We start from the raw sequence: 13,573 nt of genomic DNA, 5'->3' as shown, positions 1-13,573 counted from the left end.
TTTACTTCAATGGACCACCAAAGAGCCCTGTCTTGGCCATGAGTTTTACCTGGGACAGTTGAAATGCATTAGTCACTGCAGATAAAAACTACCAAACAAACAAAAAGCCCACAATTTTTTTTTTCCCCACTAAAATAGAAAAGCTAACCCCCACATGAAATTATTCAAGGGCTGAGACCAATTTGTCAATACTTCAGAAACTCAGTACAGCTGTATAGAGTAAGATGACAGTAAATCCAGCACGAAAGTATGGCCACCAACCTGCAGAAGGGAGAGGAGTAACACTCTCAGTGGAAGGCAAACGACCGCTACCAGCAGTTTACTAATCTAGTTTGGATTCTCAGCACAAAACTGCTTTCAGATTTGTGCAACTGTTTGACTGTGCCTGGCAATACTACGGCAGAGGTCACTGAAGTCTCAAGGGGAAAATCTCAGAGCAATTTACTGCTTATCTAGCTCACAACACTTTTCCATTGCAGCACCTTTAACGAGAACATCAGAACCTGATAAGTGTCAGTGCACCGTAAGTTTGCTGCCAGTTTACTGGGAAGACCCCAAACTGGGTGTTAAAGCCAAATCTTTAGTCAGGAATCATGGCTAGCTTGAAAACCAATGGCAACTAGGAACAAAACCAGCACCCAAAACATTAAAACAGTACATACTGTTCAGTTATAGAAATCTCCAGCCAGTTCTCCTGGGGACATGTAGCTTCTTTTGCTACAATTGATTTTTTTCTCTTTTATTAAAGAATGCTGATACAAAGCCCAGTGGCACACAAAAATAAACACAGGCAGTTGATAAAAACAAGCAGCAGGCCTTGTGCCTGTCACTACGCACACTAATTACTCAAATGCTGCACCCCTTTGTATTTCCACATGGCACAGTATCACTTTGATATTTATGAACTCATGCAATGTAACTAGGCTTGTAGCCCACCCAAAATTGAGGGATGTTCATGAGACAGACTGTAGGGTAGCAGAGACTAGCAAGTGAACTCACCTTAGTCTTCCAGCTAGTTCACCTATCTTTGTGCTAAATATGTCTTGAGAAAAGCCAAGGGACAGCTGAGGGTAGCCCTTTCTTCGACAGAATTGGTCAATTGGTCCTTGACTGTACCAAGGACCTTGCTCAGTCAAGTTTTCTGTGCTCCCACCAAGGATCAGCCCAGCCCCTGAGATACTGTCAGCATCATGTGTCTCTGATCAGCAGTAAAATAAACCATGGCTATTACACTTTTAGATTCTCATGGGCTCTCTGTTGGTAGCCACAAGGGACCATACAGTTTGAGAGTCTGCTGCTGCCCATAGCAAATTTCCCCAGTAAAATTAAGGTCAGGCTTTGAAGAGAAAGTCGTATTTTTCAAAGGATAACATAAAACTGCAACTCTGATGTCTTTTGATCCGAGGTCTACTTTGCTAGTAGTGGTGAATCTTTGCCAGAACAATAGGTCTTCAGAGAAGATTAATCCTAGAATATACATGACAAAGGCTTACCTAACCTAAACATACTCAAGTATTCATATTATGCTCACAGCCATCCCATCTGATTTTACAGGCCTTAAAATCCTTCATATAATTGAATCATGCTTGCTCGTGAAGATGATGTTTGAGTTTTTTTAATCTTAATGGTTTGCATTTTTGTCTGAGAGTTGCTGCTGTGAAAACACCTACTCCAGAAGATGATCCCATGGTGTCAGGTCAGCTTCAGAGAAAGCTTTGCACTTCCCCCTCATCCTATCAGCCATGAGGTTAATTTTTAGGTCTTGATAACATTACTCTACCAAGACCTGGCTGTTGCAGGGAGTTCCCCCTCACCGGAGTGCAGACAGTTCCGAGCCAGACACACCACACACAACCGATGTTAGTGGCTGAAGAGTGGCTGATTCAAGAAAACCCACATTTCCTTGCAAAGCCGGACATGACAGTCTGCTGCTGCAGTGACAAAGGTTCCTTGTCCAATTTTGTCCTCCTTGCTTTCCCCAGATTTCTATGCCCCCAAAACTGGCTGACCAGAATGAGAGAAGAACTGAAGGATTTGGGGAACAGAAAAGGAAAACTTCACTAACCGATAAATTAAAAGGAGAATCTTGCAATTTACTCCACCTCAGACAGTCTCTTGTTTTCCCAAGAGACTTACTTCTTTCATACAGCAGGCAGGTTTTAGTACTCTCTCCATAGGAAATCCCATCAATTAACATCCACATAATTTGCTGCCCCATGTGGCAGCATTGATCAGGCCCTGTCTTGGAACAATTACTGCTCAGTGCAGTTCAGGAGAGCGCTCCTCCTCTTCAGTGGCCCTCACTGAGAATCCTGAAAAGGCAAAGCATGAAGGAGACAGAGAAATATCAATGGGCTAGGCTGTATTTATGGATCTTCGTAGATCATGGTTTAGAAATAACCAAGTAGGTTTTTCTGGTGCCTAAATGGCACCCATTCTTTTTGCCTTGTAGAAAGTCTAGCATACTGTTTTCATAATCGAGTTATTTGGGTTACACAACAGTGATTTAGATTAGGATTTGTTTACACAGCTAAATATGTTGAGTAATGAAATTAAAATGAGCCCTCTGCTTCTGTCACATCTGCAATAGTAACTGGCTTCTTATGGTTGAGAACAAGCCTGCTGCACAGATGTTTCTTGATAAGGTATAAATCAGTGTTAGATGCTATTTACTGCAGTGCTTTTACTGCCTTCTTCCCAGAAGGAGGGAATGTTGCCTGCACAGCAACCAGATGTGACCTGCAAGACTGTATGAAACACCATTACAAGCAAAAACAGGTCCCATATTCCATATCAGCATCTGCAATGGCTCATCAAGTATTTATCAGACCATTTGAACATTTCCACAGGTCCTAGCATCATACCACTGCCAGAATTTACTTATTATGACCTGCAACAAAAAAGCCAAGCATCCTGTAAAGCGACTGGTGCCTGAAATAGTAAGAGATCCCATTTTAGTTTGGTTTCCTGCCTTAAAGGTCAAATTTCTGAGCAGACACTGCTGCTAGAAAGTAAGATATTGTGAGACATCAAGGCAGCTGCTTTTGAGGGCATTGTAGGGAAGTTTCTCTTTTCTGCCATCCTGCCCCATGTGATATCAGTCCTTTGATGGTGACAGGGCAACAGACTTATCTTGCACTGGTGCCTACGTGAGGAGAACTGAGACAAGGGAGCTCCTCAGCTGGGGAAGGCAACACAGCTCGGAGCACCCTGCTAAGCAGCTCTTCTCAGCAATGTGGGGCCAGGGGAATGCAACAGGAAAGACTCACCAAACACCCAGCATCTGAAGACAGCCAAGCCTGGCCCCAGAGCCATGCTGGTTCCTTCTCTGCAGCAGATGAAAGCAATACTCATGGGCTTTGAAGGTAAGAGAGCCAAACTTCGCAAGATGTAATTCTTGGAAGGTTTCTTCAAGAAAGAAAAACCTGCCATTTCTTATTTAAAAAAGAGGGGAGGGGTAGAAGGATAAAATAGTTTTTCTTCCCTGAGCTAATCTGTGTCTCTGATTTGCTTCAGTTGTTACACAGACAGAAGATCCTGTCAACACAGAAATAATGCCAAGTATTTACAGTTTAATGGAACCCAGGGACCAATTAACAACACGGAAAACCACCAAGCGGTGTATTTCTTATCGTAACAGGAGGGAAATCTTACATTACTGCTGTTCCCCCATTTCTTAAAATAAAGCTCCAGCCCTTTGTCAATGATTTCTCAGTAGTAATGTTTATTATCTGGTAGTTTTACCATTGCCCATTTATCAATCGTTTTCCATGTGCTAGGTTCAGTCACAAAACTCCTCTCTCCACTTGTACACCCCCATCCCAAAAAGTCAAAAAAGAAGAAAGAAGAGGATAGGAAGGAAAAAGCAACTGTCACTTGGGCTTCAGACCAGCGATGCTAGAACCTGCCCTCAACCCCAAGTTCTCGAACCGCTGATTCTTCAATAGCTTGATGGATGTGATGCACCTCGTCCTGTGTCAAAGTCCTCTCCGGGTGGCGGTAAATGATACGGTAGCAATGGCTGACCTTCTTTGTCCTACAAAACATAAACCAAAAGAGGACTCATAAATACATGTGCCTGCAAATGCAAATACATGAGGCCAAACACTTACCCTCTGGGCCGTTTTTTATTTGCGGTCTAATTTTGTTCCTGTTGCTTGAAAATCAACTTAATGCTAAAATACACAGTCTGGAGAGGTGAGACTGAGCTGAATTTTAATTCTGGCAGAGGACTTTGCTGAAGTCCACCTTATTCCTCAGCTCGCACTGTGGCGCGGTAGCTTCTTACGGAGGACGCAAGCCCAGGAGGAGGGCTATGCTGACGCCATCGAACCGCTGCTGACACCACAGCTCTCTCCTTTTGGTGCTAGTGGGGCTACCTGGAGGGAGCACTGCTCACACATGCTCCTCTCAGACTGGTGAGGGTGCTGGTGATGGGCGTAAAGAAAACACCGCGCAACCCCTGCACGCTGGAGAGCAACGCTGCTAGCTAAGATGGGGCGTCTCACGAGCCTTGGCACCCAGGCTCCAGCCTGGGGGATGAGACTGAACACACAGCTGCAAAACAGAATACAACGTTTATTTTTCAATTCAGGTGACTATTTCGCTTTTGCTGAAAATGAGAAACAAGGATAAAATGCATCCGAAGTCTCTGTTTGTGGGAGAAGGACAGAGATGCAGGATGAGGCTGGCCATCACTCCCAAAGCAGAGCACCAAACGGCAGCGCCCTGGCACCGGCCACGCTGCAGCTGGGACGCAGGGGCAGCCCAGCAAACTCGGGAAGAAACAGGGAGAGACATGACAGCAGGGACACATGGTAAAATTTCCTACCCCTTGCTGATATGGAAAGGAAAAGGCAAAAGAAAACAGGAAAAAGGAATAGGTGAGAGGGAATGATGGAGAAAAAAGAAAGTATTTAAGAGTTGCTGAGTCAGGCAAGGACAAGTTAGTGTAAAACCAGGAGCAAACCAGTAAACTGAATGAGAGGGCAAAAAATCTTCTTGCTCTCCACTAAAACTAGGCTAAAGTACATAGCTTTTGCAAGGGGCATCTCTACAACTGCAGTGCTCGTATTACTGAATTTAAAAGGTAGTTGTGGCATCCTTTTTATTTTTAGTTTCAAATGGAAGCCACACAGCTGCTTCTTTGAAAGGTAAACACCCACTTCAGTGAGTCTAGTCATGTAAGTCCTGATCTCCGAGAAACCAGAGATCAAGTACTAGACAGGAGGATCTCCTAGACTAGCAGAACTTTGCATTTAATGGCACACAAAGGCATTCACAAAGCTTCAGATCATGTCTCTCTTGAAAATTGTTTCACATCAGAAATCATGTTTATTATGACTATTTAAGTAAAACTGAGGTTATATGTGCTTATACGCAAAGATAACTCTGTCAAGATATTAATTTCAACCTCAAATCCTGCTAGAAACAGGCACAGGTAGTTTTTATCTCAAAATAGCTATTTAATACCAATTTTGACCCACCCATCATGGGTGGGAAGCTTGCCCTGCTCCTGCTGGCAGTTTACAACAAAAAGGTTGTTTCAAATTAAAGCATTCCTCCTTTTTCACGTGCTCTGAAGATAAAGCAAGTTGAATCTGCCTAGCATCGGAAAGGGCAAACTGCATTTCATAAAGTGTCAAGCTGACTGCTGTTAACTGCAAAAAAACAGCCACAAGCCTTCCCTGGGTGCAGGTTAAACGCTGTAGAAAAGTGATCTTCAAGAAAAGAGGGAGAGGTGTAGCTGCAGAGAAGGTGTTGCTCTGCTCTGCTCCACCTCTGCAAGCAGTTGAGAGGACAGACCTGGGAGAAACAAGTAAGTGGAATAACAAGGGTTTGGCCAGATGCTACATTGTAAGAGAGAAATTTGAATAACAGAGAGGGATAATTAATTGGGGCTCAACAGAAACAATTTTCAAAACCAGGCTGGCAAATACCATTACAGCTGGTAGCATTTCAGCTTCTAACAGTGCTACAGGAACCCACCTGAGCAAAAACATTTGCAAATTGCTTTGGCTGAAAATGTATTTAGAAGATGTACAGTCACAGGCTTGATCCTGAAGTCTTGTATATACTGGGAACATATCCCATGATGGAAAACTCATTACCACCATTCAGTGTGATGTAAACATGAGTTTGCTTAACGTACTTAACGCTGCGGTAGGGATAGCTACAGCTCTGTTTCTTCACTGGCCATGGCTAACTGAAGGTTATGATTCCTCATGACCCACATGTTTATGTATCCCTCTCCCACCATCCCAGTGAGCAGTTCATTCATGAAGCAAAGTAAATAGGTCAGAATAAGATGCAACAGTTTCCTGTGGGTGTTGTGGCAAACCAGCATCTTTAGGAGGCCTTTAAATTCAGAAAAGGTAGAGGTCTTACAGAGCAGGACTGGACTAGAGGTCTTGCAGCTGTAGCTGAAGTTAAGCATTGGTACAGGAGAAATAAAAGAGGGATTCCACTAAATGTAATTAATTTTAATTATAGCCAATAAATGATGTAACTACTGATACACAGGGCTGGCTACACATAACTCACATGGATGGTATGTTACTTTTTTCTCCCACCTTTTAGCTGGGTTTATTTCTATCTTTGTTACTAATTAGAAAGCAGGAGTATAATCATTCAATGCTATTTCAGTAAAAGACACAGTGCAAGTTTCAAAACCTTAAGCATTGTTTTCAGAGTAGTATTAGCTATCTTTTCGAGGGATATGAGGAAGAGAACTTCTTGGTTCTTTCCCTCCTCATAACTCCCAATACCTCCCCTGCCAAAAAATAAAAATATTAAGACAATGTGATTAATCACTGTCATCAGCTGCAACTGGAAACAATTATTGTCAGCAAATAATACATTTGCTGATTCCTTTTCTTGCTTTCCTTTTGTTCTGCAGAGTCACAGAGTGTTTGCCTACCTTAAAGATGGCTCTGCTAATGCATAATGAACTCTCTCCGGCGTGTCATGCTGCAGCCTGACGATACAGAAGCAGCAGCTCTCTATCCTGAACAACAAAAAATTTGGGGCCAAAACCTGGAACAGCAGCTTTGCCAGGTAAAAAAAAAGAAAAAAATAAGTAGATGCTTAACAGTGAGCGCATAGGGCTTTATTTACCTAAACTGCACCACCAGACAAGTCCATGCGGTTCGCAGTCACGTGGATGCCTCTCCCATTAGGCTCCAGCTGATCTTAGTGTCACAAGTCTCCTCTGCACCAGCCTGCAGCTTTCAGGTAATGAAACACAGTGAATACAGTGAAGCACTGCTCAAAGGGAAAAGGAAGATATGGATTTATTCTGACGCCACGGGAGGAAACAAGAACACGGTCCGTGAACAGACACGGGAGTGAAACAATGCCTAATGCTCCTGTGTATGTTTTTTTGGATGAAACAGCTTTGCCTCGTGATTCTCTGGAAGTGGCACACAGCCACCTCCACGTGCTAGGCAGCTGCTCACTGCCAGGTCAGACTCACTGCATGGGGCCAAGCTGAAGGTCAGTGTGTGTGTTTCAGTATTTCAGCCTCGTATCTCAGCACAGTAAGAAACTGAGGGGCCTTAGTCTGCCACCAGTTGAATAAAACAAACATGAAACAAACAAACAAACTGCCCTCGTGAGACCTCACCTGGAGTACTGCGTCCAGTTCTGGAGTCCCCAACATAAGAAGGACATGGACCAGTTGGAGAGGGTCCAGAGGAGGGCCACGAAGATGATAAGAGGGCTGGAGCACCTTTCCTATGAGGACAGGCTGAAAGAGTTGGGGCTGTTCAGCCTGGAGAAGAGGAGGCTCCGGGGTGACCTTATAGCGGTCTTCCAGTACCTCAAGGGGGCCTACAAGAAAGATGGGGAGAGGCTGTTCAGGAGGGCCTGTTGTGATAGGACAAGGGGTAATGGCTTTAAAATAGAGGGAGGTAGATTCAGATTGGATATTAGGAAAAAATTTTTTACCATGAGAGTTGTAGAACACTGGAACAGGTTGCCCAGAGAGGTGGTGGATGCTCCATCCCTGGAGACGTTCAAGGCCAGGTTGGATGAGGCCCTGAGCAACCTGATCTAGTTGGAGATATCCCTGTTCCTTGCAGGGGGGTTTGACTAGATGACCTTTGAAGGTCCCTTCCAGCCCTAACCATTCTATGATTCTATGAAAGCAACCTGAGGCTGGGACCAGGGCTAGAACGAAAGTGTACGTTAGGCAAAAAAATTAATATCTGTGTTTTAGCTTTCCCTGCTGGAAGTCCATCGAAGGATGTTTTAAATACAACTTGGGTAGAAAGCTGATCCCAGAAACTACCAACAGCAAAACATCTAAACATACTGGGGTATTTGTCCCAGTGGTTAGATAAGACTAAGACACGAGCTCATTTGGCAACCAAAATGTTGCCTAAGGAATAAATGTATTGGAATTTGTCTCATCCACATGCAATACCATAACAAGAATGAAAATTTCTTGACCATGTACCTGAAGAGGGAGATAAAAGGGCAGCATTGAGTTGGGGAAAAAAAAATCTCACTTTTAAACTGTGCTCTACTTTCCATCTGTCTTAAATAAAGCACGGAAGCACAGAGACTTCTGTAGGGAGGTTACCCCTGCTCTTATGGGGGTGAGGACAACATAGAACCAGACAGTTTTTCTAGAAAGCTGGATTTACTTTGAGGAGCAGAAAAGTAGAGATGACGATCTCCCACAGCATCAAGGAGCAAAAAAGAATACCATCTCTTTTCTATTCTTAGCCATGCACTAAGCAATACTACTCACCACCATATGTATATTGCACCTCTTCCTATTCAAAATGAGAGATCTCCACACATGGTAATGCAAGTATCTGAGATTCTTTTCTCTCTGTTAAGTGAATCTTGTTAATGAGCTTCTTTGAAGATCTCCCAATTCCTGCCATAGTAGTTTGCATCCTATAAGCCCACAAAGATTCTTCATGTCATTAGCTTACATAAACCTTCACATTGTGCTCCATGACCACTATGCGCTCCACAGAGATCAAGTCATGCTCTGACTATGCATGGAATGACGTTAGGGAAGAGAAATGCTTGGTTTGTTTGCAACAATGTCCTGAAAAGGATGATGATGGGATGAAATGAAAACACTGTCTCATGTTAACAGCACCGTAGTTGCTGAAGCCATGTAGAGAGCTCAGCTTTGGCTTTGCCTTGTGGCTCCAACAGTTCCAGAACAGTGTTGTAAGCGGAAACGGCGAGGAATATTAAACTGCAAGAAGAAGAAGATGTGATTACCTTGTCCTTTTTGTTTCATGCTTTCAAACCACATCCACCACTATGACAGTAGGCACAACTGCTAAATGTCATACTATAAATTTTAAATTGACAAATAGCACTCTTTGCTAGGAACCACATCATGGAAAATGGCAAAAGGCTCGTGCTATATACCTTACTGTCGATGGCAAATAATTCAATTACCATGGTGATATGCATGTAGGATATAGCAGTAATTCTCTGAACAAAGGCCTTTCCAAAAGATGCATTCTCATCAGTCCTTTCAAATGCTAATACTCCATTTCTCTGGAAGAGTGTATTGTACACAAGAGCGTATTTTAAAAAAATAGACATGTTTTCATTTAAGGTGATTTTGATGCTAGTGAAAGGCACTAGATCATCTCCAGAAGAAAGAATTGTTTTAAACCCACAGAAAGCAGGGAATGGTCGTTTCTGTTGCACATCCTTTCCAGCTGGCACCTGGCAGAAAGATGGTTCAGCTTCAAAGATAGTTCAGGTCAACATAACCATGTTGAGACTGTCAACATTATTTGACCACAGTGGATTTTTTTGGTGGTCACTTTAAAAAAAGATGCATATTGTTCTTCTATTTCACAAAATTGAGACAGTAGTGGATTTTTTGCTCTTTTCTAATTGGACTTGGTGAAATTCGTATCTGAATACCAAACCCTGAACCTGCTTGGCCTTTTCATTCTGTCTTTCTTTTAATATTAACTCCATTTTAAGCTTTTCTCTTAATGTACAAAAAAAGTCAAAATTCTGTTAATAGCCAGCTTATCGAGAGAGATAAAGAGCACGGCATGGGATGCAGTGGCAAAGGACATAAATAACACCTGCTAGTTAAGACAGTGAAAGGTAGATGAAAAACGAAAGCACTTGGAATCTTTTCAGCTTCTCAGTCACTGAGACACTGTTAAATAGCCATAAATAGGATCCAGGCCATTGTCAAGTATCCAAAAACATTGGACTGGTTAGAAAGTTTTGATCATGATTTTTCTTTTCTACCTAAATCTATCACCTGATTTCTTACATGCAGGAAGAGATACAAGCAGATATATACTGGAAAAAAAAATTCATAAGCGTCACCTGAAAGAGAAAGTCTCCTGGCTGTTAGATGTACTCACTAAAAGTTTAGTGAATCAATTCAACAATTAAAACTTAACTCAAAGCCTCATCCAGGTTGGATGAGGCTTTCAGCAACCTGATGTAGTGGAGAGTGTCCCTGCCCATGGCAGGGGGGTTGGAACTAGATGATCTTTGAGGTCTCTTCCAACCCAAACCATTCTATGATTCTATTCTATGATTCTAACTTGTGCTTTGGGCCAGTGCTTTGGCCTCTAACGACCTTTCCTCATTCCAATGGACCACCTTGGTTTGCTGATACGTGCCAGCAAAAGAAGAACTAAGGTGAGCAGCGCAGGGCTCTTTTCCACCAGCTCCCAAGCAGAGGAGAATCTTTTAAACAGACTGAGTTACACAAGAAACTGAGAGAGTATTTCCCTTGTGCACTGTTACAGTCACCTCAGTAACCAGCCAACGATACAGTCAACCCATCTCAGATCCAAGCAGTTCCCATTAAAAAGCTCTTAAGCCTCACAGCATCACAAGTAATGGAATCCATTACATGCAGACAACGATGAAATATCACTTGGGTGAAGAATAAGGAGAAACATATCATTCTCCATTATACCAAAAGAAAATCCAAAGTCCCCACAGAATCATAAGCTAACTGTGACACAGACTTTTGCTGCAACAGAAGGCCAGAAAAAAACCTGCAAAGCCTTGGGGTTTGGGATTTTTTGTTTGTTTGTTTTTAATACAATGACTCATTGATTCCTTGAAGAAAGCAATGATCAATGGTTGTAAAGCAGGTATGAAATCAGTTCTCAAGGGGATGGATTCCAGCATCAGTGCTGACTGCTTGTCTTCCAATCTCCATCTCCGTGGGAAAATCATCTATCAAGCACAGGCAACAGGACTATCATCGTATTTGATCTACACCAATACTGAAGAATCCATTCCAGATGGATATAAACTTGGATGTGATTGAGAGTTGTCCCTCTCGTAAGATGAACTCTGTGCTCTCAGTTCACACTGGGCCTCCTCAGTTTTTAGGGGCTCACCACTCATCTAGTGAGTCAGTTCAAAATCCTGCTCTAAATCCAAGATTCACGAGTAGGCTAGAGGCTGAATATCTTCAAGACTTGCCTTGGTGTCAGCATAGTAACCCTGGTGCACTCATCATGCCAGACAGATGCAACATCATGCACTTCTAATGGAATGAGTCTCTCAGCTTACCAAGGCGGAGGCTTTTAGGAATAAAAGAAAGCCGTGCAGTGAGCATGCACACAAAACCAGAATGTGAGAATTCTGTGAGGCTCAGAAGAGGATAGGAAAACCTACTTTTTCTTCAGGGTTATCACTATGACAGATACAAGAACTGTACAGGTGCAATAAAGATAGGAAAAAATAAACTTTCCAATACAAACATACACATACAAAATCCAGTGAAATAACTCCTACCCATTGCAGTGGCGAACGAGACAAGGTTGTTTGGTAAAATACTTAAAACACTTAATTTTCTGTACTAAACATAGAAAAAGAATTCGATGCTGGAAGTAAGAGTGAAGAAACTATAGTGACAGCATCAGACAGGATGGAATAGCTGTTCTGTGTACAGCACAGGGTTTTATTTAGCTTCACTTTCCCTAGGTTTGGCTGAAAATGTTCAGTGTCAGACGCTTTTCAATATCTAATCATGTTTTCACCAAAACAAAATGCAAGGGGTAATACTTTTTGTTATTTGTTGTTTAAAAATTGACCACTAGAGACCTAAACATTTGCCAACCCAGCAAACAAAAGAAAAAAATATCTCAATTTGGATATTGTGCCTCGTAAGAATCATAGAATGGCATAGGCTGGAATCTAAACTCCCTGACTTTCTCCTTCCCTGTGTAGTTCAGAACCCATGGCAGAACTGCATTTCCCATGAGAGGCTAAGGCAAAAAATTCCTATGATGGATCACTTCCGCTCTCTGGAAAAGAACCCTGGCTGACATAGCTGACGAGGAATCAGAGCATACCAAGGAGAACAGAAGCACGTGATACCTCGACGTCCTGGCAGGGCTGGCCACTGAAGTGTTTTGGCTGCCAGCCAGAAAATTCTTACAGAAAAATTTACATATTCAGTGAGTAAACCCACAACAAATCAACATAGTTGCTATCATTGCTGGCTCTCCCACTTTTTCCACATTTCTCTTGACCTCCTAAATCCCTCATAACTTAACAGGAGAATCAGGACGCTCCAGCAGCAACAGGCTCTGTAGGTCTGGCAGAACTTCATGACTTAGATTCTTCATTTACAACCCTTTGCACCCTTCCAGGGCAACTGGCTAGTACCGGAGCAGGTCACGGACAAAACCTGTTTGCAAAGACTAACACTGGAAGTTGCACTACCTTTGCAGAGTTGTTGTGCTTCTTACGCAAAGACATTATATTCACTTCCCCCTGAGCCACAGCACGCAAGAGGATGGAAGAGGCTCTGGTCCTACTTCTGTCAAACAACAATATTAATGATTCCGTCACTGGTCATTAGCCACAACAGTATTGCTCAAAAGTTTCCAACCATTGGCAACTCAAAAGCCGTCTGGAAGCATGGAAGAGTGACAACCTATCTCAATAATCCGAACAAATCCAACATGAGAGGTGAATTTGGACTCTTTCAAATGCTATCTAAAATATTTATAGTAAAAATGTTAAGTGTGATACCTTTTCAGTTCTTCTGAGTGAAAGATCAAAGAAGAGAACTATAAATATTTAGCAGTTTTTTCCCCCAACTAGATGTTAATACTAAAGGCTACAAAAAGTATTACTAAAAATAACATTGCTGCCAAATTAAAACATATTTCATAATTGAGCAAAAAGGGAATTTATACAAGAATTCGAAACAATTCGTTCTCCTGAGAAATGAAGATGGATGGGAGTGACAGCTCGTTCAGAAGTATCGCCATTGAGCACTGGCAGAAATCACGGTCTACAAAGTTAGGTGGCAGACAGGTGGATGGGAAGGACTGGATGCTGTTTCAGGTGCTTGTATAGTTTTCATCCTTGAGATTAGTGGTTTTGTCCAGGAGCTGGGTGTTTAAGTTCCCTTTACACTTGCTGAGAGTTGAGGTAAAGAGGGACATGGCTTTGGACTCAGATCAAGAACCTGAATGATTATTCCAAGGTCACGCAGCAAATTGAACTTTTTGAGTTACCCTTCTTTGAAGTTAACTCTTCCCACGCACACAGTCACCCTTCTTTTCTGCAAATTGTACAGCAGCCC

At 42.5% G+C, this 13,573-nt stretch overlaps 1 protein-coding gene across 2 annotated transcripts in view; it reads right to left on the bottom strand.

Moving 5' to 3' along the window:
- Positions 1-3,716: 3,716 nt before the first annotated feature.
- Positions 3,717-13,573, bottom strand: part of FARS2 (phenylalanyl-tRNA synthetase 2, mitochondrial) — a 276,393-nt gene continuing 266,536 nt past the window's right edge. The window contains exon 8 of one of the 2 annotated variants that reach the window (XM_086608977.1): positions 3,717-4,036. In XM_086608977.1, coding sequence (XP_086465103.1) covers positions 3,898-4,036 — 139 coding nt within the window. In that variant the 3' untranslated portion in view covers positions 3,717-3,897. The remainder of the gene's footprint in view (positions 4,037-13,573) is intronic. The other variant, XM_086608978.1, reaches the window with a different exon arrangement.

This window comes from Tauraco erythrolophus, chromosome 3 (assembly GCF_009769465.1).
Source record: "Tauraco erythrolophus isolate bTauEry1 chromosome 3, bTauEry1.pri, whole genome shotgun sequence".
NCBI lineage: Eukaryota > Metazoa > Chordata > Aves > Musophagiformes > Musophagidae > Tauraco > Tauraco erythrolophus.
The sequence above is the reverse complement of the archived record's forward strand: the minus strand, read 5'-3'. Positions and strand labels throughout refer to the sequence as shown.